The 26,031-nt window shown below is 55.8% G+C and overlaps 1 protein-coding gene across 4 annotated transcripts; it reads right to left on the bottom strand.

Annotated features, from left to right (window-relative positions):
• Nucleotides 1-2,734: 2,734 nt before the first annotated feature.
• LSM4 (LSM4 homolog, U6 small nuclear RNA and mRNA degradation associated) lies at nt 2,735-14,541 on the bottom strand. Of its 4 annotated transcripts, none has more exons than XM_087443510.1 (6): nt 14,416-14,460; nt 13,993-14,146; nt 10,287-10,328; nt 8,283-8,381; nt 5,180-5,363; nt 2,735-3,408 (listed from the first exon to the last, which is right to left on the bottom strand). In XM_087443510.1, exons 3-6 carry the CDS (start codon nt 10,287-10,289, stop codon nt 3,317-3,319), a joined length of 378 nt encoding a protein of 125 aa, XP_087299636.1. In that variant the 5' UTR covers nt 10,290-10,328; nt 13,993-14,146; nt 14,416-14,460; the 3' UTR covers nt 2,735-3,316. The 4 variants fall into 4 exon arrangements, with proteins under 4 accessions (XP_087299636.1, XP_087299638.1, XP_087299637.1 ...); XM_087443512.1 differs by having other exon boundaries at nt 13,997-14,146; XM_087443511.1 differs by having other exon boundaries at nt 14,086-14,146.
• Between the last annotated feature and the right edge of the window lie 11,490 nt (nt 14,542-26,031).

Genomic DNA, 26,031 nt, shown 5'->3' with positions numbered 1-26,031 from the left:
CTGACCTGTCTATGCCCTAGCTGAGTGGCTTCTCGTTCTTCAGGACTTGGTTCCACCATGTCCCCCTCAGTGAAGCCTCCCTTTCCACTCTGTGGAAAGGTCCCACTCCAGCACCCTGGGCTTTCTGGGGAACTGAAAGCCCGTCTGCCTGGGCCCTCGCGCCTCTTGTCCTGCTACCTCCAAGGCCTCCACACTGGGCTCAGCCCCCAGCACCGCCTCCTCTTGGTCTCCTAGCTTCCACCCTTACCCAGTCTGTTCCAAAACACTCTGTGGCTTCCCATCTTGCTCACGGCCTGCACCTGCCCCATTTCCTGCCCCCTCACTTTGCTCCCATCACCACTCTTCGCACGCAGGGCCTTTGCACGGGCTGTTCCCCCCCCCCCCCCCGGCCTGGAACACTCATCCCCCAGATGGCTGGCTCCCTGGCTTCCCTCAAGCCCTTTTCGAATGTCACTCTGGCCCTCCCTGACAGCTTCCCTTCCCCACTCTTGCTTTCTTCTCCACATTTATGCAGGCGGATTGTTGGCTGGTGCTGTGGAAAGGAAGGGCCGCAGGGCAGGACTCTGCCCAGCGCACTGAGCCTCCAGCTCCTGAGACAGGGTTGTGGCCCCAGTCCCTCCGCCCTGGGATGGTGCTCTGCTCCGTCGTGGCAGGCGGCTTCTCCCACTGAGGTCCTCTGAGTGGACATCAGGCCCCCTTCCCATACCCCTCACCGGCCAAGCAGCCCTTTGTCGACAGAGGGGCAGCAGAGGACACCGGGACAGGCACTGCTGACTTCAGGACATGCGGGCCCCAGGGTCCAGCTGGCGGGGTGGGGAGGACACTCGCCATCGCGCCTGCCCCGAGGAGGGGGGCGGCGGGCCCAGGCAGGGCCTCGGGCGTTGCTGCCCTCGCAGGGAGCCGCAGGGGAGGCCCGCGGCGGGGAGGAACGCTGCCGAGGCGCTTGCAGGCGGCGATGACGCGGGAAAGAACGGAGCCGCCTCCCACGCCGCCCGCTGCATCCCCGGCCCCGAAGTCTTGGCCGCAGGTCCAGGCGGTGGGACCATCGAGGCTGGCCTGTGGGAGGCACCATGGTTAAGGCAGCACGGGGTCACGCACCAGTCAGCTGACGCTCCAGCACAGGGGCAGAAAGATCGAGGCCCCGCGTTTAGGAACCGGGCTGCCGCTTTTGGTTTCTCTTCTTGTCGAGAGAGCAGAGGCTGGTTTCTTGAAACCAACCAGGAAGAGTGCAAAACGGGACTGTCCCGACACCCAGCTCAGGGGATGGAACCTTCCGGAAGCCCAGGGCACCTAAGCGGCCGGGGTGGGGGAGGCGGCTCACGTCACCGGCGGGCGAGCAGGGGGCCGGGCGCGTCCGGCGGGGAGCCGGGATTACGCAGGCGACCGAGGGCCCGGACTGCGCGAGGGCGCTGCGACGTCTTGGAACGCGCCCTCGGGCCAGAGCTCCGAGGGGAGGAGAAAGCCCCGCCGCGCCGAGCAGGAAGGGGCGGGGCCTCCAAAGGCTTCCCGTTCGCCGCCGCGCAGGACACCTGACCCCGGAGCCCCCGATCTCCGCAAAGCCACACCCGACAGAGGTGCCCTGCGGCAGGGGGGCAGCTCCCCAGAGGCCTTTATGGGCCTCTGCGTCCAGGGCGATGCGGGGGCTGTGAACACGACCCCTTCCCTCCCCACTGGTCCTTCCCTTCTTCCCCTCGCCCCCGTCAGCGCGGCCACCCGACACGCACAGTCCACCCTGCCTGAGACCACCGCCCACATCTATGCCGAGGGGGGTGGGTTCTCAAGGCCTTGACTTTCGAGAGCTCCCAAGTTCCTCTCGGACCCCACGCCCCCGTTCCCAACCCGTGCCCAAGTGCTGCTTTGTCACTAGACAAGGATTCAGGTGGCAGCAGGCCCCAGGAGGGGTGCGTCGGGGAAGAAGCACGGATGAGGCTGGGTCTGGGGGTGTGGGGAGCCCACATTCTGCAGCCCGGGCAGCGTCCAGGGCACCAGCTGAGAAATCGTAAAAGCCGAGATCTTTGAGACGACTGGGCTAGCACTTTATGGATCTAACAAGTGGGATTCTCGGGGCAACAATGCCTTTTATTCCAACCACCCTCAAAACACGTCTCGACACAGTGACAATTAGGAGAATCCATGGGAACTGGCTGGAGCTGCTGTCTCCCTCACAGCACCCGGCTGTCCCTGCGGTTCCCTTCACTTACAAAAGTCAAATCGGTCCGCAGACCATGTCACCGGAAGCATTTTATAAAACTGCTGGCTCAGTGTCTCAGGCAAATCACTGAGGTCTGGACAGAGGTGCAGGACCCAGAGAGGTCAGAGCCTCCTGAAAGGCTTCCTCCTGCATTCCTCGAGGCAGTCACCTGCCACAGCTTCTCTCTCAGTGAACTGGGGTGTGAAGGGTGCTTGCAAAACGGGGACAGAGCGGGGAACGCTGGTGGCAAGGACAGGCCACATGGGCGTCACGCTGGCTCCAGCCCGACACGCCCCCCCCCCCCCAGCATCAACTCCCTCTACAGAGAGGGGAGGGTGACAGGCAAACCTGGTGCAGGGCCCCCACTGCCCAGATGCCAGTAAGAGGATGCCCAGGGACACGGAACCAATGTCTTGTCGAAATGCTTCCCCTCAGAGACAGGCCACAACCCCCGAAAGGAAACTTCTCTTGCTGGGCTGTGCTTTCTGAGGACACTGCACACCAGCTGGGCCTGGGGACTCAAAAGGAATTAGGGATTTGCAGTTTGTAGTTGTATTTGTTTTTATTTTTCTAACACAAACAGGGAGAGAGGGAGCGAAGCGGCAGGACCCAGTGACGTTCCCGAAACAGCTTCTGAGGCATCGGTTTGTCTGGATTTGTTTTGAAAAGGCAATTTCAGGAAACTCCGGAGGCTGTCAACCTCAGCGCAAAGAGCTTAAAATAAAAACCTCTTGTCTGTTTGCCACACGGGAATCCGACACAAAATGCAAAACAAACCTGTTGGGAATACACCTGCCCTTAAAACAAGAGTGACGGCTTTAAGGATGCATTAAACACAGGATCGTCCATGAATCAAGTCAGCTGTGACTTCTCAAAACCAGAAGCACCGAGTAACATTTCCAGCTGTAGAAACGCTGGCTAAAAAAAAAAGGGACTTTACGTAAAAAAGATCACAAAATGCACAGGCGGGGGGGCCCCCCCCCAACACTGGCCTCTTATCTTGGTTGAGTTGTTCTGACAGACTGGTGACCTGGCGAGCAGAAAGAAGGCCTGGGGGTGGGAGCAGATGCCAGTGGCAGCGATGGTGGCGCTGGCGGCTCAGTCTCTGGGGTGTGGAGAGGCGGCTCACTGTTTGCCCGCCTGTCTGCCCGGCTTCTTTTCCGGCTGACCTCTGCCTGTGCCCGGGATCCCACCTCGGCCCCGGCCGCCAAACACACCTGTGGGACAGAGTGGGGGCTGCAGTGGAGCTGGGCCTGGAGGCCCCGCTATAGACACAGACTGGGGACCCTTCCCCCTCTGTAAAGTGGGGGCGGTGGTCACACCTCTGGTGGGAAGAATGGGCTGAGAACCTGGGAAGGAGCGTCTGACCAGGGCCAGGCATGGGTGGTGCTTCAGAACGTTCTCAGTGTGACAAAGGACAAGACCAGGAGGACAGAGGTTGGCACCAAGTCACATCGGGGCTTGGCGCAGGCTTCTTGGAAGAGAGGGCCCAGGGCAGGGGACAGTCATTGGAAGGACAAAGCCAGAAGGCCTTCCAGGAGGAGGGGGGAGCGTGAACAAGGACAGGGGCAGGACTCATCCCAGGATAATGCAGAGACCTGGGCAGCAGGGCGAGGCTGGGGGCTGCACCGCCCACATCTGCTGGCCCAGGAGAGAAACAATTGGGGTTCCTGTGTCAGCCTCAGGGCTGACACAGGGGACAGGGGACTCCTGCCCTCCAATCTCTGCCAGCCTGCAGTGGGGCCATGTTTCCAAAGGACATTTATGTGGGGCCCGAGGTGGGAGCACGTGGCACTGCTGCTGGAGGGAGGGCGTAGTGGGGGATAGGGTGTGCCCCCTGCTCAGGGAGGTCCTGGAAGGACTGGGGTGGCACGGGGACACGGAAATGTGCACACAGGCCCCCTTCTGTCACCAACACGCAGCAGGCCCCTTGAGGATGGAGGCCGATGCTGGCAGGGGCTGCCCAACCTCACCTCGCACAGGGCAAGACCAGCTTTGCCAAGTGGAGCTGCAGCACGTGGGGGCTTCTGCAGGATTTCCACCTGCCGCTGAGGGCTCGTGGCCTCTCTTCAGAGAGCCAAGCAAGCCGCTCTCCCGCCCTCCCTGCCCCTCCAGGCGGCTCACTCAGCACCAGGGCCCCCAGTGCCGAGAGCCTGGCTCTCAGCTGGCCTGAGTCTCCTGAGCCCACTTATGCCTAGGCCTTCACAACCCTCCCACCCGCCCTCTTCCCTCGGCTCACTCCTGAGCTGGCACACAGGAGGCCCCGGAGAGGGAAGACAAAGCCAGGGCCCTCCAAGAACATGAGCGGGGCAGGGGCGGGTCCGGCAGACAGCCTCTGGGCTCAGGCCCCAGCTGCCTGCACAACAAATTGAATTTTATGCCAGATTTATAATCTCGGGTGTGGGGGAGGGAGTCTATCAAAAAGACAAGATCTCAGTTTTGTATAATGAGGCCACAGCAGGGAAAGGGTGCTGTGTGAGCAGCCCAGTGAGGTGGACACAAGACCCTCTCTGCAGAGGGGAAACTGAGGCTCAGGGAGGTGCTGTGCCCAGAGCACCTACCAGGAGACACAGGCAGGCACTGAGATGAGGACTCAAGTCCCAGGTCCACATGGGCACTGCATGGGTGCCGACACTACCCCACTATGGCAGCGAGGACCGCTGCTGGCCGGCAGGTGGGGGTCAGCCCTGCCCACCAGGGCTCAAGGGGCTCCCTGGGGAGCTGGGGGCGGGGGGGTTGAGGCGTGGGGGCAGACAGCAATCAGCAGCATCGGCTGCTTGGCAAAGGAGCCCTGTGAGTCATGCCCCCCAGCTCTACGCAGGGGGTTCAGAGGCAGGGCCCGCGGCACCGTGAGGGCACCAGACGAGAATGTCAACACTGAGCCAGGACGGAAGCCACGTGCTGCAGCCACACACACGCCCACCCCCCACCCCCCCCACCCCCGCCTCCGCGCCCTGCCTGCTAGCGGGGAACGGAGGGAAGGCCTACCTCGCCCGGCGCCCCCCATGCCTCGGCCCTTCTGCTGCTTCTGCTGCTGCAGGCCGCCGCGGCCCCGGCCCTTGGCCACCACCTCCTCCTTGACCATGTCGATGATCTCGTCCGGGATGCGCAGGTACTTGATGGTGCTGCCCCGGATGTAGCACTCGGGCATCCGCCAGAACTTGTCCCCGTCCTGCGGGGGCAGAGGGGGCTCGACCTGGGGGGCCCTGCAGAGTAGGTGCAGACAGCCAGGGCGGCACCCACCCCCTCATTCCCGTTCCCACCCAGAGCCCAGGCCCCCTGCACAGGCGTCGGCCCTGAACGCTGCCAAGTTCTTAGTCGGGACCCGACACGGGGTCGGGCCACCCGCCAGCGCCATCTCGCCAGACCCTCACAACCCTTCACACAAGAGGACGGGCAGGCAGGGCAGGAGCCGGGGCCCTGCCCAGCGTGTGCCACGTGGGAGGAGGCCTCCTCGTCCTCGCCTGTCCTCTGTGTGGGATGGGGTTGGTTACCCACAGCCTGAAGCCAGAGAGGGGTGGGGCTGCCCCATGTACCAGACACCGCCAAGGCCCAGCACCCCCCACCACCTGCCACCAGCCCTCCAGAATCCACCTTCTGGAACCCTCTCTACGTGCCCTGACTCATTCATTCATCCAAGAAGTATCTCTTGACAAGGTCTGAGCTGGGCGTGGGACATAGGATAGGGACCCTGTGTGCAGGTGAAGAGGGCTGGGCGGGGTCAGAGAAGCGGGTCTGCGGCCCACCAGGGGCAGCTCCCAACAAGGCCAGTGTTCAGGCGAGCTAAGGGAGGCTGGGGAAACGAAGGGGCTTGCAAAGTCGCCGACTCCCAAGCAACACCAGCCCTCGGTTCCTAGGACATCAGCTGCCTCCGCCCCCCCCCCCCCCACCCCGTGACTAGCACCCGCCCCCCCATACCCCCTTAGGCCTCACTTGGGCAGGAGCTCAGGGCCTCGCCCATCAGATTAGTTCCCCAGCCCCACCCCCGATGCCCTGAGCCAGAGGCCTGGGCAGCCCTCTCCTCCCCTACGGCCCTAGAAATCAGACCAAGACATCTCCCTGCTTAAAACCCAATCAGGGCCCCCTTGGCCAAGGATGAAGTCTCAACTCCTCAGTGCGGCTCCCGAGGGCCCAAAGTCCAGCCCCACCCTGGCTGCCCTCTCTCAGCCCTCAACACACCTTCCAGATGGAACCTTCTGGAACACACACCATGGGCTTTTTGCCCCCAGCATTTTGTACACGCTGTTCCCACCTTTCCTTGTCCAGATAACTCTGGCCCTCCTCAGGCCTTGCCTGCCAACCTCCTTGAAACCCCTAGTCCTCCTGCATGACACTCGTCAGCAGTGCCTGGGCCGGTCTGGTCCGGCCCAGTGGAGGCGCTCAGCGGGACAAACAGAATGTTCAGGAGCTGACTCTTCCCAGGAACACGCATGAGCCCCCAACCCACATAGGAACCCCACGAGGCCTCAGGGGATTCCTCTCCCAGAAAGGGTAGGCAGGGGGCCAAGTCCATGGGATGCAAAGTACAGCCAGACAGAAACAGAATGATTCCACGGAAGCCCAGGGCTGGGGCTGGACGCTCAGCGCTGGGCTCTCCCTCAGCCAAGGACAGGCCGGGCCCAGCACACTCCCCATGGGAACCAGGGCTTCCTCTGCTTTCTGTAGTGGCAGCCGACAGGCTAAGCTAAGTGCCTCCCAACCAACCCTAGCTCTCCCGCAGTTTCTCTGCTCCCAGGGTCCCTGCATCCTGCCGCCCACTGCCCGAGGGAGGGAGGGGCTGCTCTCGCCTGTTTACAGATGAGGAGGCCGGACCACCTGAGTGAATGTGAACCTCATACCAGCCGGTCCTCCCAACCGCCAGCTCAGGGAGGGGGCCTGCCCAGTCTCGGCTGGTCACAGAGGCCAGACTGACCTCACCCTGAGACCCGGTGCTTACTTCCAGGTCCCAGAAGCGGACACAGACCTTTTGGGCAGGTGCAGAAGGACATGTGCTGGGCTATGCACTGTGGCACTGTCTGCTCCAGCCACACTGGAACCACCGAGACACCCACTGCTGGGAGTGCGGCATGAAAACCAGGAGGAAGCTTCTAGCAGGCTGGTGAGGAAGGCAGGCCCCCCACGATGTCCCGTCACAAGAAGCAGGTCCCAGAACCGCACAGGTGAGGGGAGGGAGTCAGGCCCACCTGTCTACCTGTGGGGGTGTGAACTGTCCAGGACAGAGCAGGGCCGAGGGTGGCTGCCCCAGGCTCTGCTGTACTCTAGTGTGATGAGTCCTGGGGGCACGCTGCCCACGGGCTCAAGGCAGCCCCGGTCTGGCTGGGGCCCCCAGCTGCTTCCTCCCTATGGGGGGGCTGTTGCTGGCAGGGAGACAGAGACTAGAATCAAGGTGGAAGGAAAGTTCTAGCAGAGCCTGGCACAGGTTAGCGGGAGGGAGCCCTGCCTTCATGACTGTCCTCGTCCTCATCGCTCTGTGGGTCATCCTCAAGTGGGGAAGGCCGTGACCCCAGGGAACTGTCCCTCAGCCCTGGCCTGCCCAGTGATGCTCCTGGTCCTGTACTTCCTGGTTTCAGGCCTCAGGAGGTAAACAAGCCTCCTGGTCCACAGGCCACGGGGCTGCCCTCGCCCCCTAGTGGCCTGGACACCCCATCGGCCACACCCCCATGGCCCGTCCATAGCCGGGACAGAAGGTAGCAGAGGCTGGGGAGGAGGGGCGGGCCTGCAGCAGGGATTCATAGCCGGGAGTGCCCCCAGGCCTAAGTCTTTCCTGGTCGGGGTGGCACCCACAGACACACAGCAGCTGAGGCCAGCGAGCAGCTCAGCACCCGCCTGGGCAACGTCCCCACAGATACAGGTCCAGGACACAGGGGGACTTGGACCCCACCCCTCCCACAAGCCCCACCCCTAGAAGGCCAACTTGTGCTAGGCTGAGGGACACCCCCACCCCACTAGGAAGCAAGGATGCTGAGGCTCAGTATGCCCCAGGTCCAGGCGCACTCACGGCCATGCTGCCCCCACGCCCTCTGCCCGCCTGACCAGCCCACCCAAGGGCCCCCAGGCAGCGGGCATAGACCCCGGGGCACGGGGCGCTCACCCTAGATGTGCAGATCACCTCGCGCAGGTTGATGTTCATCCAGTTGTCACAGCTCACCAGGTGCCCGTTGTATGTCTCCCCGTTTTTAAGCTCCACCAACTGGAGAGAACGGGCCCCAAGTCAGCTGTGGGCCCCAAGAGGTGCAGCCCTGCCCCTAAGAGCTGGCCACCACTATCTCGGCCTCACTCGGACCCATCCTCAGCTCCTCTCGGGACCCGGTGGCCACAGCCTGCAGCACCTAGACCCCAGTGGCCCGTCTTACAGGTGACATGTTCTGCTTCCTCTGTACACTTTGCTGGGGATTTTAGACTTTCTACAATGAAACCATTTTTTTGTGCAAAAAAGAAAAAGAGAAAACAAACAATCACACCACAAATCTTTAAAGGAATGAGTGAGGTTAGGGTAACAGTGGCCACTGATTCAGGGTGGCCACTGATTCAGTGTGGCCAGGCGCCAGGCTGGCACAGGTGCCCTTTTTTTTTTTATTTGGTGAGGAAGATTGGCCCTGAGCTAACATCTGTTGCCAATCCTCTTCTTTTTGCTGAGGAAGATTGTCGCTGAGCCAACATCTATGCCTATCTTCCTCTACTGTATATATGGGACACTGCCACAGCATGGCTCGATGAGCGGCGTGTAGGTCTGCACCTGGGATCCAAACTCGAGAACCCCGGGCTGCTGAAGCAGAGCGCACAAACCTAACCACTAAGCCACGGGGCTGGCCCAGGGGCAGGCACCCTTTGAGGGCACATGCGTGAGCTGTGGTGGTCTGCAAACACTGGTTTTCACTGCAATAGTTGCTCGTCTATTTTGATGTGTTTTGGGAAAACACATAAGTAGCACACCATTCTGAAGATATGCTGTTGCTAGAAAAAGGCTGAGGTGTAGAGAAGAGTCAACTCAGGTATCTGCCCCAGAGAAACAAAGGCACACATCTATGCAAAGATATGTACACAACCGTTCACAGCACCCAAAATAGTCACCAATCACCAGAAAGCTAGAACAACCCAAACGTCCATCATCAGCAGATAAATAAACACAATGTGGTCTGCCCAGACAATGGAATGTCATTCGTCCACAAGGACTGAAGCTCTGACACACGCTGCACGGTGGATGAACCTCAAAAACCTCATGCTGAGAGAGAGAAGCCAGACAGAAAAGGCCACATAGTGTGTGATCCCATTTACAGGAAGTGTTCAGAACAGGCAAATCCGGAGAGACAGAAAGCAGGTTAGTGGGTGCCAGGGGCTGGGGGAGGGGGATTGGGTTTCCTTTTGGGGTGATGGGAATGTTCTGGAACTAGATAGAGGTGGTGGTTGTACAACATTGTGAATATACAAATGTCACTGAATTGTTCAGTTTAAAAGGTTGAATTGGGGGCCGGCCCCATGGCCTACCAGTTAAGTGCACGTGCAACACTGCTGGCAGCCTGGGTTTGGATCCCGGGTGCGCACTGGTGCACCCCTTGTCAGGCCGTGCTGTGGTGGCGTCCCATATAAAGTGGAGGAAGATGGGCAGCAATGTTAGCCCAGGGCCAGTCTTCCTCAGCAAAAAGAGGAGGATTGGCATGGATGTCAGCTCAGGGCTGATCTTCCTCACAAAAATAAAAAAAAGGTTGAATTGTATGTTATGTGAATTACATAATAAAAACAAGAAAACAGAACATATGGACAGAGACCACAGTGTGCCATTAAGGACAAAGGTAGTTGAGGGAACAATGTGTTTCACGTGACCCCATCTGTGTTTAAAAAAATCACGTTCATGTTCACATACATGCTGAAAGTCTGGACATGCGTCTATCAAAGAACGGGGTGAGCTGCTGGGATTAATGAAGAGGGGCTCCACTTCCCGTGTAACTCAAGCCTGGGTTACTTGTATAAGCGGCAGAAAGGACCCGGGTCCTGACACACGTGAGAGGGAGGAGAGAACAGGCTGCCTCGTGGACAGGCAGGGAGCAGGGTCGGCTGGCCCCTCGGACCCTCGCTGTCCTAGACTGCAGGCACTCACCATGGGGTGATTCTGAGCTGTCTTCAGCAGCGACAAGGGCAGCTGTAAGGCAAATATAGGCACGTGACTTGTCTGTTCAACCAGCGCGGGAGCCCCGGCCTCCAGGCAGGGCTAGGCCTCCAGTCCCCGGGATCTGAGGGACACCTCAGCGCTGGGGTGCGGGAGCGCACATCCCTCGTCCCAACAGAAAATGCATTCTCCTAACCCTGCCTGCTCCAGACAGACACCTGCCTCCCAGTTTAGGAAAGCAAGTGTTCAAACAGCCCCCACCCCTTCCCAGAGGCGGCCCCCACCTGGTCCCGGTGCTGACCACTCCGGGCACTGCTTTCTAACTCGTGTTGCATATAGTCACACCCCTGAGAGGCCAGGGTGCAGCCCTCCAGGCCTATCCATAGCATCTCGGCATACACGTCCTTCTGCTCTTTGCTCAGCAGACGTCTCTGAGGCATCCGTGTGCATACACGCAGCCCTAGGCCTTCCATTTTCAGCATCATATATGGTTATTAACACGCCCACTTTACAGATGGTGATACTGAGGCCGAGAGACTGAGGAACTTGCCCAGCACTAGAGCTAGCAGGAGACAGAGCCTGGCTTGGCCCCATCTGTCCACAGCCAGCTCTGCTGAGCCCACGCCTCAGAGGGTAGCCTCGACTGGACCGAGAGTGATTCAGCCAGGCATGACGGGGAGTCCACCCCAACTGGGGCCACATCTGAGCTGGATTTTCAGAGAGAAGAATTCACCAGGTGAGGGGGAAGAAACATTCCAGAAAAAGCCTGTGGTTACCACAAGTGATGGCAGATAAGATATGAACTCTTTTAAAACTCACCTAGACAAGGTGAGCTTTCGAGATATTTCTTTTTCCATCATTGCTGAATTTCCTTACATAACAACAATAACTGCAAAAAATCAGCTCTTTCCATTTCGGGAACACAAGTAACGACCTATACTCTGGGTCTCCAGAGCGAGACTCAGGTGGCAGTGCTGAGATCTGGGATCCAGTGACAGCCCATCCAGTGTTGCCTGATGAAGGATCAGGACCGAGGGCCCCGAAGATGAGAACCTGCCTCCAGGAGGACCACGGCTTCACCACCCCTTGCCCTGGCGACTTGGGAATGCTGAGCGGGCCTGCCGCCCAGAAGCTCTTTACAGGGGAGTCCGCCCGCCCTCATGGCTGGGTACCAGGTGGTGGGAACCAGAAAGCCTCGCCATGGATAGGCTGGAAGTGGCCCTCAACTCCATAGGGTGGCTCCCCATGGCAGCACTTGGCGGGGAATCCCACATCCCACGGCCCTTCCCTGAGAAGAGCCAACCAGGGAGGTCCAGGCCGGCAGGAAGCCAGGCCCAAGCCCACTTCCTGCACTGGCTTCCTGGAGGGCCGAGATAAGAAGGGGCCGCTGCTCTCAGGAGGGTGGGCAGGCAGGCTGGGGCCTGACGTGGCACCGGCAGCTCCGGCCCTCATCTGGAATGCATCCGTGTGACGCGGCCTGGGTGCAGCGAGCCACGGAGGAGGAACAGGAGGCCCACACTCACAGGCAGGGGCCACGTGCCCACGTCGCCTGTACTACAGAGAAACTGCCGGCTATCCCAGGCAAGCCTCTTTTCTCGTGTCTGAAACAGGAATCTGGACCAGGGTGATGACACACTTGGGTCCTCCGCCCAGATCACTGGAGAGGGGACAGGGCCAGGTCAGCAGTGGAAGGCAAGAATGAAGACGGACTCAGCGCTGAGAGGTGGATGAGGGTTGGAGCAGTACAGCCAAGGCCCTCTAGATGAGGTCCCAGCAGCCAGGGCAGAGGGACCTGCCCGGGGACACACAGCAAGGTCCTGGTAAAGCCATGAAAGTAGGCTGATGGCTGTCAGCGGGGGACCGGCAGGCGTCCTTTTAAGCCACACACAGCTTCTAGGCTGGTGACAGCCTCTCTCAGGCCACCACCTTGTCCCAGCTACTGGCAGCACAGCCCTGGAGGACCCACAGCCTCCTCTGTCGCCGGCAGTGCCCCACCCACAGAGCAGCTGAGAAGACATCTGAGACACAGACAGGACCAGCGCCTGCCCCACCCTCCCGACTTCCCTGCGCTCCCCCTCTCCAGGCAGGCCACCAGGCCAGGCTTGACACAGCTCCAGCCACAATGGCCCACTCTGTCCCTCACACGCCACGCCTGTTCCTGCCGCCTGACCTTTGCTCCTGTGGTTCCCTCCCCTAGGCTGGTGGCTGCTCAAACGTCACCTCCCTTGGCCAGGCCTTCATAATAACCCCGTCCAGGGAACAAGGTTTCCACCTGGGCCGCCCTCTGCCGTTTCTATTATAGGCCATAGCCAGTCTCTAATTATCTTGTTTATTTATTATGTCTCCCTGGCTAGACTGGAACACCAAGCCTCCTGCTGGACTGGAAAACTCAGAGGGTGTGGACTCCGTCCAGCACCAAGCTCAGGGCCAGGCACGCGAGAAGGACTCAGTAAATATTTGCTGAACAAATACACAAGGGAAATGCGTGTGCTGCCAGGGAGGCACGTGGGGTGGGTGGGATACTTGCCCAGCACACAGAGAAGGAATGGAGAGGCTCCGAGGGGGAGGGGTGGCATCGGGACAGCCCTCCAAGGCTGCACCGGCCTGGGACAGTGGCCTTGTCTTGCCTTCTTCTACATCCTCGTCCCCACACTGGGCTGGAAGCAGAGGCGAGAGGAAGGGGAGGATCCCAGAGAACTTAAAACTCCATGGGAAAGAGGAAGACGTGTCAAGGTGCCAAGGGAGACGGGACACGTCAGACACCCAGTTCAGGGGAAGACGGGCACATCTGGAGGTGGGAAAAGCTTCAGGACAGAGAATTCCTTTCTCTGGGCTTTCTCAGAACGTCTGGGGTCTGGTTCTCAGGTCTAGACCAATCCAGACCCAATGGCTTCCTGAGGCTTCCAATTCAGGAAGCCGTCTTGGACCACCCCCTCCCACCCCCCGCCACACACACACCCAGACTCCTGCTTGCGGCCCGGCCCTGACCACAAGGAACTGGCAGTGTGTCCTCTCTTGTCCACTCCTGGACATTCTTCAGGCTGAAGAAATGAGTCTGTACTTAGCACAGGCACTGTTCTAGGCTCTGGGAATACACCAGAGATAAAGACAAAGATCCTGCCTCCATGGAGCTTAACAAACAGGGATCCTTCTGCTTCTGCCCATTCCCTCAGGCCAACCCTGCCTTTCAGCAGAAGGGGACCCACTCACTTCTCTGAATTCCTATACCAGCCGGCAGGATTTATAGAGAACCTTCACTAAGTCTTGGCTCTGAGAACCCGGCAGCAACCGTCCCAGAGTGACTCTGTGCTGCCGGGCCAGGCACTCTCCCAGAAGGCCCAGCTCTGAAGTCCTCTGCCTGGGCCTCTGTTTCCCTTCTATACACTGGGGACACAGGCACTCTCTGGCCTAGATCCAGAACTTCCACAACCAATGAGCAGCATAGTCCTGGAGAGGCTTCCTGTCAGAGCCTCAATTTTTCCTTCTGTGAATGGGGAGGGGGCAGTTAGTCCACCCCTGGCTCAAAATGCCCCCTCTCCCCCTGGAATGACATGCTGTGTGATCTAAGAGAAGCAAACTCCCTCTCTGGGTCTGCTTTTCAGCCTGGAAATGAAAAGCATAGGAGAGTATGCTACTAACACTCTAGAGGCCTTGCAAGCCCTGAAATTAAGCCCCGGCTTAATTTGAGAACTCAGACCTGCCTCCTACTTCCTGGAGCTCCAGCTTTCCAACGTATGCGGTTAGACTGGGTCGGATGCACTCAGAGGCACTTCCTCGCCCAAAAACTCACTCTGCTGCATTCACCCGGCACTTCGGCGGGTCCGCTCCTTCTCCGGCCTCAGTTTACCCATCTGCAAAATGGGAAGACTGCGGCTAGGCCTCTATACTATGACTGCACGTTCCCCCAGCCCTAAGTCCCCCGAGATTGACGTGCTAGGCGGCCTGGGAGAGCCCTTCTGCCCTCTCCGGCCTCAGTTTCCTCGCTCGGGCCGGGGGGCAGGACTCGAAGCCCAGATGCACGCTGGCTCCGCGTCGCCCCTGCCCCAGCGCCCGGCCCGAGAGCCCCCGGCGGCCACGTCCCCTGCCTCCCGGCGAGTCCTCGCCGTCACCCTGCCCTCACCATGGTGTCGGCGGGCACCAGGCTCGCAGGCCACTTCCGCCGCCCTGCCACCGCCGCTCACGCGCCCGCCGGTAGCCACCCGACCGCGCGCCACAAGGCTGAAATGGGAGTGGCAGCGACACGAGCCAGTCAGCATGGGACTCGAGAGACGGACAACCAATCCACGCGGAGTAGGGCGGAGCCTGCTGGGAACGAGGGGCGGGGCGGGGCGTGTTCTCGCTGGAGGAATAAGAGAAGAGGGCCGTAAAGTGTCGCGGTGAGTGCTGCAAAAGGGGGCGGAGCAGCGTGCTCCGGCGCGTGAGGGCATGTGAGTAAGGGCGCATGCGCAAGTGAATCCCTTGCTGATCTGGGCTCCACGCTGTGGGCAAAGCTTGGTATTGCTGCCAGTTTGCGAGTGGCGAAATCGAGGCTCCGTGGTTATTGGGATGTGCCTGATGTCTCCCTTCGGGCTCTTACTCTTCTGTTTCTCACTATTGTAGTTGATCTTTATCCAAAGCACGTCTTTTGGTAGGTTGGAATTCCGACTGTGCCCCTCTGAGCCTCAGTTTGCCCCCCTGTAAAATGGGTGTAATAATAGTGTCTGCTCTAGAAGGTTGAAGTGAGGAGGAAACAAGTTAAGCCATGTAAAAGCACTTGGAACAGCGTCTGGCACATACTGAGCACTTAATACACGGGGGAGCAGTATTTATTGCACACCTACTAGGTGCCTACTCTTGGAAACACAGAGGTGAACAAGCCTGACAGGACTCCTGGCCCTCCTGGCACTCAGGGGCCCATTGAGGAGACAGAGGTAAACAAAAGAAATAGGCAAATGTGTTTGTTTCTTTGGGCTGCCATAACGGATACCACAAACTGGGTGGCTTAAAACAATAGAACTTGATTCAGAAGTCTGAAATCAAGGTGTGAGCAGGCTTGGTTCCTTGTGGAGGCTCTCAGGGACAGTTCATCTCAGGCCTCTCTCCCAGCTTCTGGGGTTGTCAGCAACCCTTGTAGCTCCTTGACGTGTAGACACATCACTTTGCTCACTGCCTCTGTCTTCACATGGCTTTCTGCTCTGTGTCTCGGTCTCGCATCTTCCTCTCTTTTTCTTATAAGGACACTCCTTTCTCTTATTAGGCCCACCCTAAATCCAGGATCATCTCCTCTTGAGATCCTTAATTACTCTGCGAAGACTTTATTTCAAATAATGTCATATTCCCAGGTACAGAGGTTAGAACTTATCTATGTTACCTATGTTATGTTAGAACTTATCTAAGACTTTTTTGTGTGTGTGAGGAAGATCAGCCCTGAGCTAACATCTGATGCCAGTCCTCCTCTTTTTGCTAACATCCATGCCCATCTTCCTCTACTTTATATGGGACGCCGCCACAGCATGGCCTGATAATCGGTGCGTCGGTACGCGCCTAGGATCCGAACCTGTGAACCCCGGGCTGCTGAAGCGGAGCGCGCACACTTAACCACTGTGCCACCGGGCCAGCCTCATGTAAGACTTTTTAGGATGTATGTTTTTAGGGGAACTACTCAGCCTACTACATCAAGCATTAGCTATGATTCCTTCCAACATAGATGACATTTGTTTGAATAGTTCACTTCTCCTAGGCGACCGTGCATGTAGTTTCACACACTTGTGAGCACAATGGCAGCCTAAATTCCCAGGAGAGGCCCAGTTGGGTGACCATGAGGGTTCTTTCCTCGGCCTTGACCTTCGGGCCTGTAAATGAGCAGTAGGTGCCCTCCTCCAGTGACTACCCTTCTCCCGGCCTCCTGAGTGTCAGCGTTGCCCTGAAACCTTTTCTTACCAAGCCCAGGGCCAGCTTCTTCCAGCTGAAAGGACCCTCTGCCTCTCAGAGCCGGCTGGGGAACCCTTGATGCTCAGCTTCTCAATAAGAGTCTCCTGTATCGGGCCTCAGAGGCCTGGGTGGAAGAGGATGGACCCACAGGCCCAGCCACCTCCCAGCAAACAGGTATGAGCACAAAAACCCACCCTCCAGGAGCTGGTGAGGGGAGCAGGGCCTGGGTGCCCAGCTTTGCTATGAAGGAGCTGAGAGCTCAGGCGTGTTCCTCCCTCTCCCTTCTCCGTAGAAACAGGAATAATGATCTCCACCAACCAGGGCTGCTGAGTGGATTGACCACACGTGGAGCCGGCATAACGGGCCAGGCAGCCGGTTGGTCCGGCAGTCCTGGACCAACAGTTGTCCTTCATGTCTTAGTTTGGGGTTCCCCCTCCCCCACAAGCGGACCCTGAGATAAGGACTCGAGGGCACACAGTGTATTCAGCGGGTGACCCCCGGAAGCCCCCACTAGGGGGTGAGACCTGAGACAGGGAGGGAAAGATTCCTGCAGGGGGCATCCAGGAGTGGGCTATGCAGCAGGTAACTGGGAGTCAGTCCACCTGGGGACCTCAGGGAGATGGTGTGAGAGCTGTGTCCCCTGGTGGTGCCTCCCAAGGTCAGGGCAGCTGGGGCATTCATTCTCTAGGTCGTGTCAATCACTGGCTTAGGGCTGCTCCCAGGGGAGCTGGCGAGGTCTGGGATCAGTGCAGGATGCTGGCAGGTGGCCAATAGTGATCTACCAACCCGGTCAGAGGGATCAGGGTGACCAGCCAAGTCTTGTCTGCCAAGGGTAAAGGCCACTTGATGTAAACAACAGAAATTGGGAAACATGAAGTGTCCCAGCATCAACACGGTGGTGGAAGTAGGAAGGGAATGCATGCTGGTTCACCTCTTTCTGACTTTTCTAGACTTTTCTGTGTGTAAAGTCTTTCTCTTTTTGCCCAACTGACAAACTCCTATCCGTCCTTGAAAACTCTGCTTGGGTGACCCCGTGTGGCGGACTGCAGTGACTGCAGTTTTTGTCAGCCCTTTCAACGTAGGGGTGGCCAATCCGAGTTCTCCATTGCCATAGTGATTGGTTAAAGGACGAGCATGTGACCAACCAAAACCAATTAGAATCTCTCTTGAGAGGGACACTGAGGGCTAGGAGGGAGAAGAGCGCTTTCCATGGAGGTTGTTAAAAGTGGGATAGTGACGGCCCAGTGCTGTCAGAATTGATCTTCTGGAAAATCAGGATTGATCTTCTGCAGGTTGAATCCAGCATACATAAGAGCTACTTGGTGGAAAGGGAGGCAGGGTTTTAGCCCCTGGATCCAGCCATATCTGAAGCCGTAAGGTGTGACTTTCCACTTACATAAGCCCAAGAAGTTGTCCTTTATTGCTTAATCCACTTGGAGTTTGGACTCTGTCCCTGGAAATCAGCACTAATTAGCGCAGAACCTGCAGTAATGCAGGTTCTCTTCAATGACTGCCCCCCACAATCTAATTATTCCCTCTCTTATACTTTTTTTTTGTGTGAGGAGCATCAGCCCTGAGCTAACATCTGATGCCAATCCTCCTCTTCTTGCTGAGGAAGCTTGGCCCCGAGCTAACATCCGTGCCCATCTTCCTCTACTTTATATGGGATGCCGCCACAGCATGGCTCGACAAGCGGTGCGTCGGTGCATGCCCGGGATCTGAACCGGTGAATCCCAGGCCGCCACAGAACCCCTTGTGCCACTGGGCCGGCCCCTACCCTCTCTTATACTTTGAACTTCAGTACCTTGCACTGATTTTCATCATTACCTGCTTTGTGCCACATTGTAATTGCTCATTTGCACACTTAAGCCTTCTCGACTCTGACCTGTAGGAGTAAAAACATGAGACTTTGCATGGGCCACTTTTTGAGGCTGTCGGCAGAGTTCCTCCTCCCCCCTCATGAACACATGACCAGGCTCAACTGATCAGAGGGCTTCCCTGGGACAGTTCTGGAATTGCAGAGCTGAAGTAATACGAGTCAGCTGTAGACATGGCCATCTCTCCACTTCAGAGGCTTGGCCCTGTTTAATCCTGGATCCAGCTGTACCTGATGCTTCATAAATCCTCATCCTTCCTTATCCCTTGAACCAATACTCCTATTTTTTCAGTCCAGTTTAAATTGTATTTCTGATGGCAAAAACCTGAAGAGTGTGGACCAAGGCATCTATCAAATTAACAAAAATACTCTACCTTCCACTAAAAAAAAAAAGTAGGGAAAATTGTAAAACCCAATGCTGGCAAGGTTGTGGTGAAACTAGTAGATATATAGTTCCTTTTTTTTTTTTTAATAATTTTATTTATTTATTTTTTCCCCCAAAGCCCCAGTGGATAGTTGTATGTCATAGTTGCACATCCTTCTAGTTGCTGTATGTGGGATGCGGCCTCAGCATGGCCGGAGAAGCGGTGCGTTGGTGTGCGCCTGGGATCCGAAGCCAGGCCGCCAGCAGCGGAGCGCGTGCACCCAACCGCCAAGCCACGGGGCCGGCCCCATACAGTTCCTTATAAGTGGGAAAAAAAAATTGGCATTATGTCTCAAAATCCATAAATGTGTTTATGCCCTTCAACTCTGTAATCCATTTCTGAAAATTTGTACTAAGAAGGTCTTGCAAATGAAGGGAACCACTCTATGCCAAGGCCTTGCAGCAATGTTGCCAATTCTAAAATAGCAGAAACCACCTAAAGATCTAACAGCAGTGGACTGGTTGAGTAAGCTGTGGTTTATCCACTAGACAGAATATTTTCCATTCACTGAAAGTTACATGTAAATCCGTCTGCCCCAAAAGGATTTGGGGGTGGGCTGGACTTAGTGACTTGCTTCTAAAGAACAGAGTAGAGAAAGGGGAAGAGAGTAACTTGACAGTGGAGGCACGTAGATGCCACATATAGTGGGTGGAACAGTGGCCCCTAGAGACAGGTCCACATCCTCACCCCAGAACCTGTGGACGTGACCTTATTTGGAAAAAGAGTCTTTTCAGATGTGATTAGGCTAAGGATCCTGAGATGAGATCGTCTGCGATTTAGGATGGAGCCAAAGCCCAAAGAAAAAGGCAGAGGGAGATCTGAGACACAGACAGAGAAGACAGAGGCAGGGATTGGAGGGATGCGGCCACAAGCCAAGGAAAACTTGGAGCCCCAGAAGCTGGAAGAGACAAGGAAGGCTCCCTCCCGAGAGCCTCCACAGGAAATGTGGCCTTGCTGACACCTTGATGTTGGACTTTTGGCCTCTAGAATTGTGAGAGAATAAATTTCTGTTGTTTTAAGCCACGAAGCTTGTGATCATTTGTTACGGCAGTCCCAGGAAACTCATACACCACCTGGACCAAGTGATCCAGATTACATCGCTGTGATTAAGTCATGTGGATGTCAGAGATCCCCCATATGGCGAGGAGAGAAGGGCATCTCACCTTTGTGGTCTTCCCCAAACACCCATAACCCCGTTCTAATCATGACAAGACCATCAGACAGACCCAGGTTGGGGGCATCCTGCAGGATGCCCGGCCAGGCCTCCCCAAGACTGCCAAGGTCACGAGCAACAGGAAAGACAGAGGAGCCGTCCCAGACCAGAGGAGACTGGGGAGACATGACGACTGAACGCAGTGGGGTTCCCTGTGAGGACGGGGTCCTCGAGCAGAGAGAGGACACACGTGGAAGCACTGGTGACATTCGAATAATGTCAGGAGGTCATTAATAACAGTGTGCCAATGTCAGTTTCTTAGTTGTGACGGATGCGCCCTGAGAATGTAAGACGTTCACATTCAGGGAAGCTGGGTGAGGAGCTTAGAAGACTCTCTGTATGGTCTTTGCAACTTTTCTGTAGATCTGAACTATTCTAATATAGAAAGCTTATTTTAAAAAATCACATGACGTATATGCTACATGTAAGACATGTTATGATGTTATGTTAGAGATGCATTGTACAAAATAATTGTGAGGAGGAGGAAGAGGAGGATGGGGATGGAGCTGTTTATGTGGGCTGAGGGCTCAGTTCCTCCTTGAACTCCGACATCTAACCTGTGAGACACTTCCAGGGTTTTCCTTCACGTGACAGGCGGGGAAACTGAGGCACCACACATGCATCCCCATTAGTACCAGACTCTGGGTGTCAGATGCTCTGGCGGCACAAATGCCACCCGGGGAGACACGGGGGGCTGGGCTGGGCTACTCGGAGGTTAAGATTTCTCTTCCTAAATTTTGGTTTCTGCTGTTTTAAGCTGCAGGTGGAAACCCCCCTCAACGATGTCCACAGCCCCTGAGGATTGCTGCAGCCACCTGCAAAAGGAGGCAAGAAACAAAGAAAACTGCTAGAAAATTGTGTATCTCCTTTCAATCCAGCAAAGTACGCTCCTGCGTCCTGTGGAACATAAACCGATGTTTTTTCCCTGTAAGGTATAGAAATCTAAGTTCTTTTTTTTGTGTGTGTGTGAGATTAGCCCTGTGCTAACATCTGCCAATCCTCCTCTTTTTTTTTGCTGAGGAAGACTGGCCCTGGGCTAACATCCATGCCCATCTTCCTCCACTTTAAAGATTTTATTTATTTTATTTTTTCCCCCCAAAGCCCCAGTGGATAGTTGTGTGTCGTAGCTGCACATCCTTCTAGTTGCTGTATGTGGGACTCGGCCTCAGGATGAACGGAGAAGTGGTGCCTCGATGCGCACCCGGGATCCGAACCCGGGCCGCCAGCATCGCAGCGCGCGCACTTAACCACCAAGCCACAGGGCCGGCCCTCTTCCTCCACTTTATATGGGACACCGCAACAGCATGGCTTGCCAAGCAGTGCGTCGGTGCGTGCCCGGGATCCGAACCGGGGAACCCCGGGCCACCACGGTGGAGCACGCGCGCTTAAACGCTTGCGCCACCGGGCCGGCCCCTCTAAGTTCTTTTTTGAATATTGTGGATGGTAAAATATAATTTTGGATCTGAAACAAGTAACATCATAATGACATTCCTAACTAGAATTAGTATGTCCGTTTTTGTATCTTGATGCTGTATTTTAACGCTTTGTATTACTTAGCTTTTTTGCTTTGGTTAAAAATAGCTCAAGTAGATAAGTGGTCCCACTCATGAAAGACCATGTACAGAAGGGTAAATAAAACGTGTCCAGGGAGTTGTCTTTTAGGCAAAAGAAAAGGGAGGGTGCCGAGGGTACAAACTCAGAACAAAAGTTTCCTGCCCAGCTGTGGGGAACAGGTTCAATGCCTTAGACATCTCCCCACAGAATCCTCAGGACTGTGGCCAGCTGGATCACCTCAGGGGGTGCCGTCACTGCTCATCTTTGCCAAGCCTCCCTTTCTGTCCCCATCCTGGGCCTGGCTTGCTGATCGACATGTCTCCAGCCTTGGGGACACTCTGTTGAGGCCGGAGCCCCAGAGGCCACTGGGGAGGTTTTCCCAAGGACTTTCAGGTGTCTGTCTGTGTCTCTTCGGAGAAGCTAGACACCCAGACACCTTCAGGGGTCAAAGCCTCCGGGTCGGGGCATCGAGTGAGTCCTTCTTCCCTCCAGGAGGCCAAGAGCCCCGGTGGGCCTTTCCTGGCCACTGGCAGCCTGACTGAAACAAAACACCATTTGTACCTTGGCCAGCACGCTCCTGGGGCGCAGGAGCCGAGGAACAGAGTATGGTTGTTTCAGCGGAGGACGGGGTGGTGGTTGGGGCCTCGACTTTGTTTTCATCTCCCAGAGTCAGAAGCAGCAGAGACTCCCCAGGAGGAGCGTGGAGAAACTCATCCATCGTCCGCCGCGCTCTGCAGCGCAAGTTCCTTAGCTGGACGCAGGGCCTGCTTGACCCAGCGCTGCCCCCACCCCCACACATCCCCACTGCCAGCGCATGGATTGAGCACCTACTGTGTGGAAGCCAGGTGCAGCCTCAACGTTCTTGCTGCCTGTGTGTGTGCGTGTGTGCGTGTGCGCGTGTGCGCGTGTACGTGTGTGCGTGTGTGGGGGGAGGGCGGGGCAGTGGAGTTGTAAGGCAGGGCAGGATGTGTGCTCGGGAGCCCTCCGCAGTGGCTGATCACCAAAAGCGCCTCCTCCATCTTTTTTTTTTATTTTTTGTGAGGAAGATCAACCCTGAGCTAACATCTGCCAATCCTCCTCTTTTTGCTGAGGAAGACTGGCTCTGGGCTAACTTCTGTGCACATCCTCCTCCACTTTATATGGGACACTGCCACAGCATGGCCCGACAAGTGGTGCGTCGGTGCGCGCCCAGGATCCCAACCGGCGAACCCCGGGCTGCCGCAGCAGAGCGTGCACACTTAACCGCTATGCCACGGGGCTGGCCCCCATCGCCCCCTCCATCTTTTAGCCTCAGCTCCCTAAAGGACTCGAACATCTCGAGACCACCTGGAGGAAAAAGAGGCATTCACCCTTTTAAAGGCGCCTGTCTGCCCAGATGTCCCTCTGCCTAACTCGGCCAGAAGACCCATCCAGTCCCCCAGGGGGGCCCGGTTTACCCTGACAGAGCCAAAAGGAAGGAGCCCCAAGAGGGAGCCGTGTGGTCCCCATGGGCTCCCATTCTCCCTCCCTCCCTCCCAAGGCCCCCTCAGTGGCAGCTGGCGATACTCAGAGAGCCTGGAGACCCGCCTGGAGAGGCGCACGGTGCTCGGCTTGCTGTGGTGGTGGGCCCCCAAACTCCCAGTGCTGTCGGGGTGGAAGCCCACAGAAAAACGCAGCTCCCCGCCACCCCCAAGCCAGCCTCCAGCATGGTTGGTTTTGCTCTACTCAGCACATTTATTGAGCACTGACTGTGTGCTGGGCCCTGTGCGAGCAGTGACCTAGTCAGACGGGGTCCTGGCCCTCCCAGGGCTCACAGTCCAGAGGGAAGGGCAGTGGACAGCTACACGGTTGCATGAATACACGTGAAATTACCGCAGTGAGGCGTGTTAGGAGAGATTGGAGATGACATTGAGGGAGGGCACATGGAAGGGACTGGATACACTGGGTGTTTGTTGATTGACTAAGCAATACATCATGCTCATCTTTCCATGTGCAAACACATGGGCCCATTCTGTTGAAAAATAAAAAGATGCCCTATGAAGACATTCTGTGTGACCACATTGTTTTCTATGCAAATATTCTTTTTTTTTTCCTGAGGAAGATTCGCCTTGAGCTAACATCCAAGCTGATCTTCCTGTATTTTTCAGTATGTGGGCTCCCAGCACAGCAGGGCTGCTAACAGAGCGGCGTAGGTCTGTGCCTGGGACGGAACCCGGGCCGCAGACGCAGACTGCACTGAACTTACCCACTGGCCGCTGGGGCCAGCCCCAGCGTACTCTTCGTTCTAGACTTCACCCTCCCCCCAGGACTCCCTGGGGCCCCAGCACTCTCCCACTCCCGTTTCACAGATGAGGAAGCTGAGGCTGGGGTGGGAATGTGACTCATCTGTGGGCGGGTCAGAGCAGCACAGGAAAAGCCAGGCAGAACCTGGACCCAGCCGGCTGGCTCCAACCGTCGTGTTTTCTGTCCTCCATTCTCACCCTAAGAAAACTGCATAAAAATTTTAAAAGGAACAGTTCTTTTTTTTGCTGAGGAAGATTGTCCCTGAGCTAACGTCTGTGCCCATCTTCCTCTATTTTGTGTGTGGGTTGCTGCCACAGCGTGGCTGCTGACGAGTGGTGTAGGCCCGAGCCTGGGACTGAGCCTGGGCCACTGAAGTGGAGCGCACCAAACTTAACCACTAGGCCGCAGGGCCAGCCCTGGAACAACTCTTCACAAGTGAATTTTTTTACAACTCTGGGAAATAAGGTGTGGTCCATTACATAGTACCAATGTCAACCTACTGGTTTTGACAATGGTTTAGTGAGATAGACCATTTCACTGGGGGAAGCTGAGTTAAGGGTCCAGGGAAACTCTGTACTATTTTTGCAATTTTGTGTCAGTCTTAATTAAACTATTTCAAAATGAGAAGTTATAAAAGTCGAGTGGCCAAAAGAATTGAAAGCAGGGTTTCAAAGGGATACTTGTACACCCACGTTCATAGCAGCTCTATTCATAATACTCAAAAGGAGGAAGCAACCCAAGTGTCCACTGGTGGATAAATGGATAAACAAAATGTGGTACATCCATACAGTGGAATATTATTCAGCCTTAAAAAGGAAGGAAATTCTGACACATATGACATGGATGAACTTTGAGGATGTTATGCTCAGAGAAACAAGCCAGTCACAAAAGGACAAATATTGCATGATTCCACTTATAAGAGGTGCCTAGAGTCATCAGATTCACAGGGACAGAAAGTAGAATGGAGGGTGCCAGGGGCTGGGGGAGGGGGATGGCAAATTGTTGTTTAATAGGGACAGAGTTTCAGTTTTTTGACATGAAAAGAGATCTGGAGATGGATGGTGGTGATGGTTGAACAATAAGGTGAATGTCCTTAACACTACTGAACTGGACACTTACAAATCGTAAATTTTGTGTTGTGGATTTTGCCACAATTAAAAAACCCTCTAGTGGCATGGGGTTTTTTCCTTTTCTTTTCTTTCTTTCTTTCTTTCTTTTTTTTTTTTGGTGAGGAAGATTGGCCCTGAGCTAACATCTGTTGCCAATCTCCCTCTTTTTGCTTGAGGAAGATTGTTGCTGGGCTAACATCTGTGACAGTCTTCCTCTATTTTGTATATGGGATGCCGCCACAGCGTGGCTTGATGAGTGGTGTGTAGGTCTGCACCCAGGATCTGAACCTCTGAACCCTGGGCTGCCGAAGCAGAGCGCATGAACTTAACCGCTACGCCACTGGGCTGGTCCCCACTAGCAGCATCTTTGAAAAAGGAAAATGTCCATATCATATTTATTTCTGAGTTGTTGATGTATGTACATGGCACAAGATGTGTTGGGGTTGTCTCCCCTCCATCCTCACTTTCACACACTCCCATGCGGGTTTCCTCCCTGGAGGCCCCAGTGTTATCAATTTCTTGCTTTTCCTTCCTGAGATATTTTCTGCATTTGCAAACACATTTGTGTGTGTCTTTCTTTCGCTTACATTTGTTTTTCATTCCATAAACGCTTCCACACTGTTTTTTTAGTGATAAAATACACATAACATAAAACTTACCACTTAAGCCATTTTAAAGTATACAATTCAGTGGCATTAAATACATTCATCATGTTGTGCAACCATCACCTCTATCTAGTTCCGGAACATTTTCATTACCCAAAAAAGAAACCCTGTCCCCATGAGCAATCACTCCCCATCCCCCCACCCCCAGCCCCTGGCGACCACTAATCTGCTTTCACTAATCTACTAATCTACAGGATTTGCCTGTTCTGGACGTTTCATATAAATGGGATCACACACTATTTGTCCTTTTGTGTCTGGCTTCTCTCACTCAGCGTGAGGTTTTGAGGTTCATCCACGTTGTAGTGTGTGTCAGAGCTTCGTTCCTGTTTAGGGCTGAGTACTATTCCATTGTGTGGATGGACCGCATTTTGTTTGTCCACTCATCCATCAATATCATCCATTGATGGACATTTGTTTTTTCCAACCTTTTGGCGTTTGTGAACAGTGCTGTCATGAACATTCACGTGCAAGTATTTGTTTGAACACCTACTTTCAATTATTTGGGGTTTATACCTAGGAGTGGAGTTTCTGGGGCCTATGGTAACTTGGTTTAACTTCTTGAGGAGCTGCCAAACTTTTGCACAGCAGGGGCACCACTTTATTGCACTTGGCTTGCCAGTGTAACCATCTTGCTTTTTTTTTTTTAAGAGCCCTCCCCCCACCACCGCAAGCTGTGTTGTTGATGACACTGTTGCTCCTCCTGGAGCACACATCTTGGCAGC

Source organism: Ceratotherium simum, chromosome 18, assembly GCF_057802395.1.
Source record: "Ceratotherium simum simum isolate JZ-2026a chromosome 18, ASM5780239v1, whole genome shotgun sequence".
Lineage (NCBI taxonomy): Eukaryota > Metazoa > Chordata > Mammalia > Perissodactyla > Rhinocerotidae > Ceratotherium > Ceratotherium simum.
The sequence above is the reverse complement of the archived record's forward strand: the minus strand, read 5'-3'. Positions and strand labels throughout refer to the sequence as shown.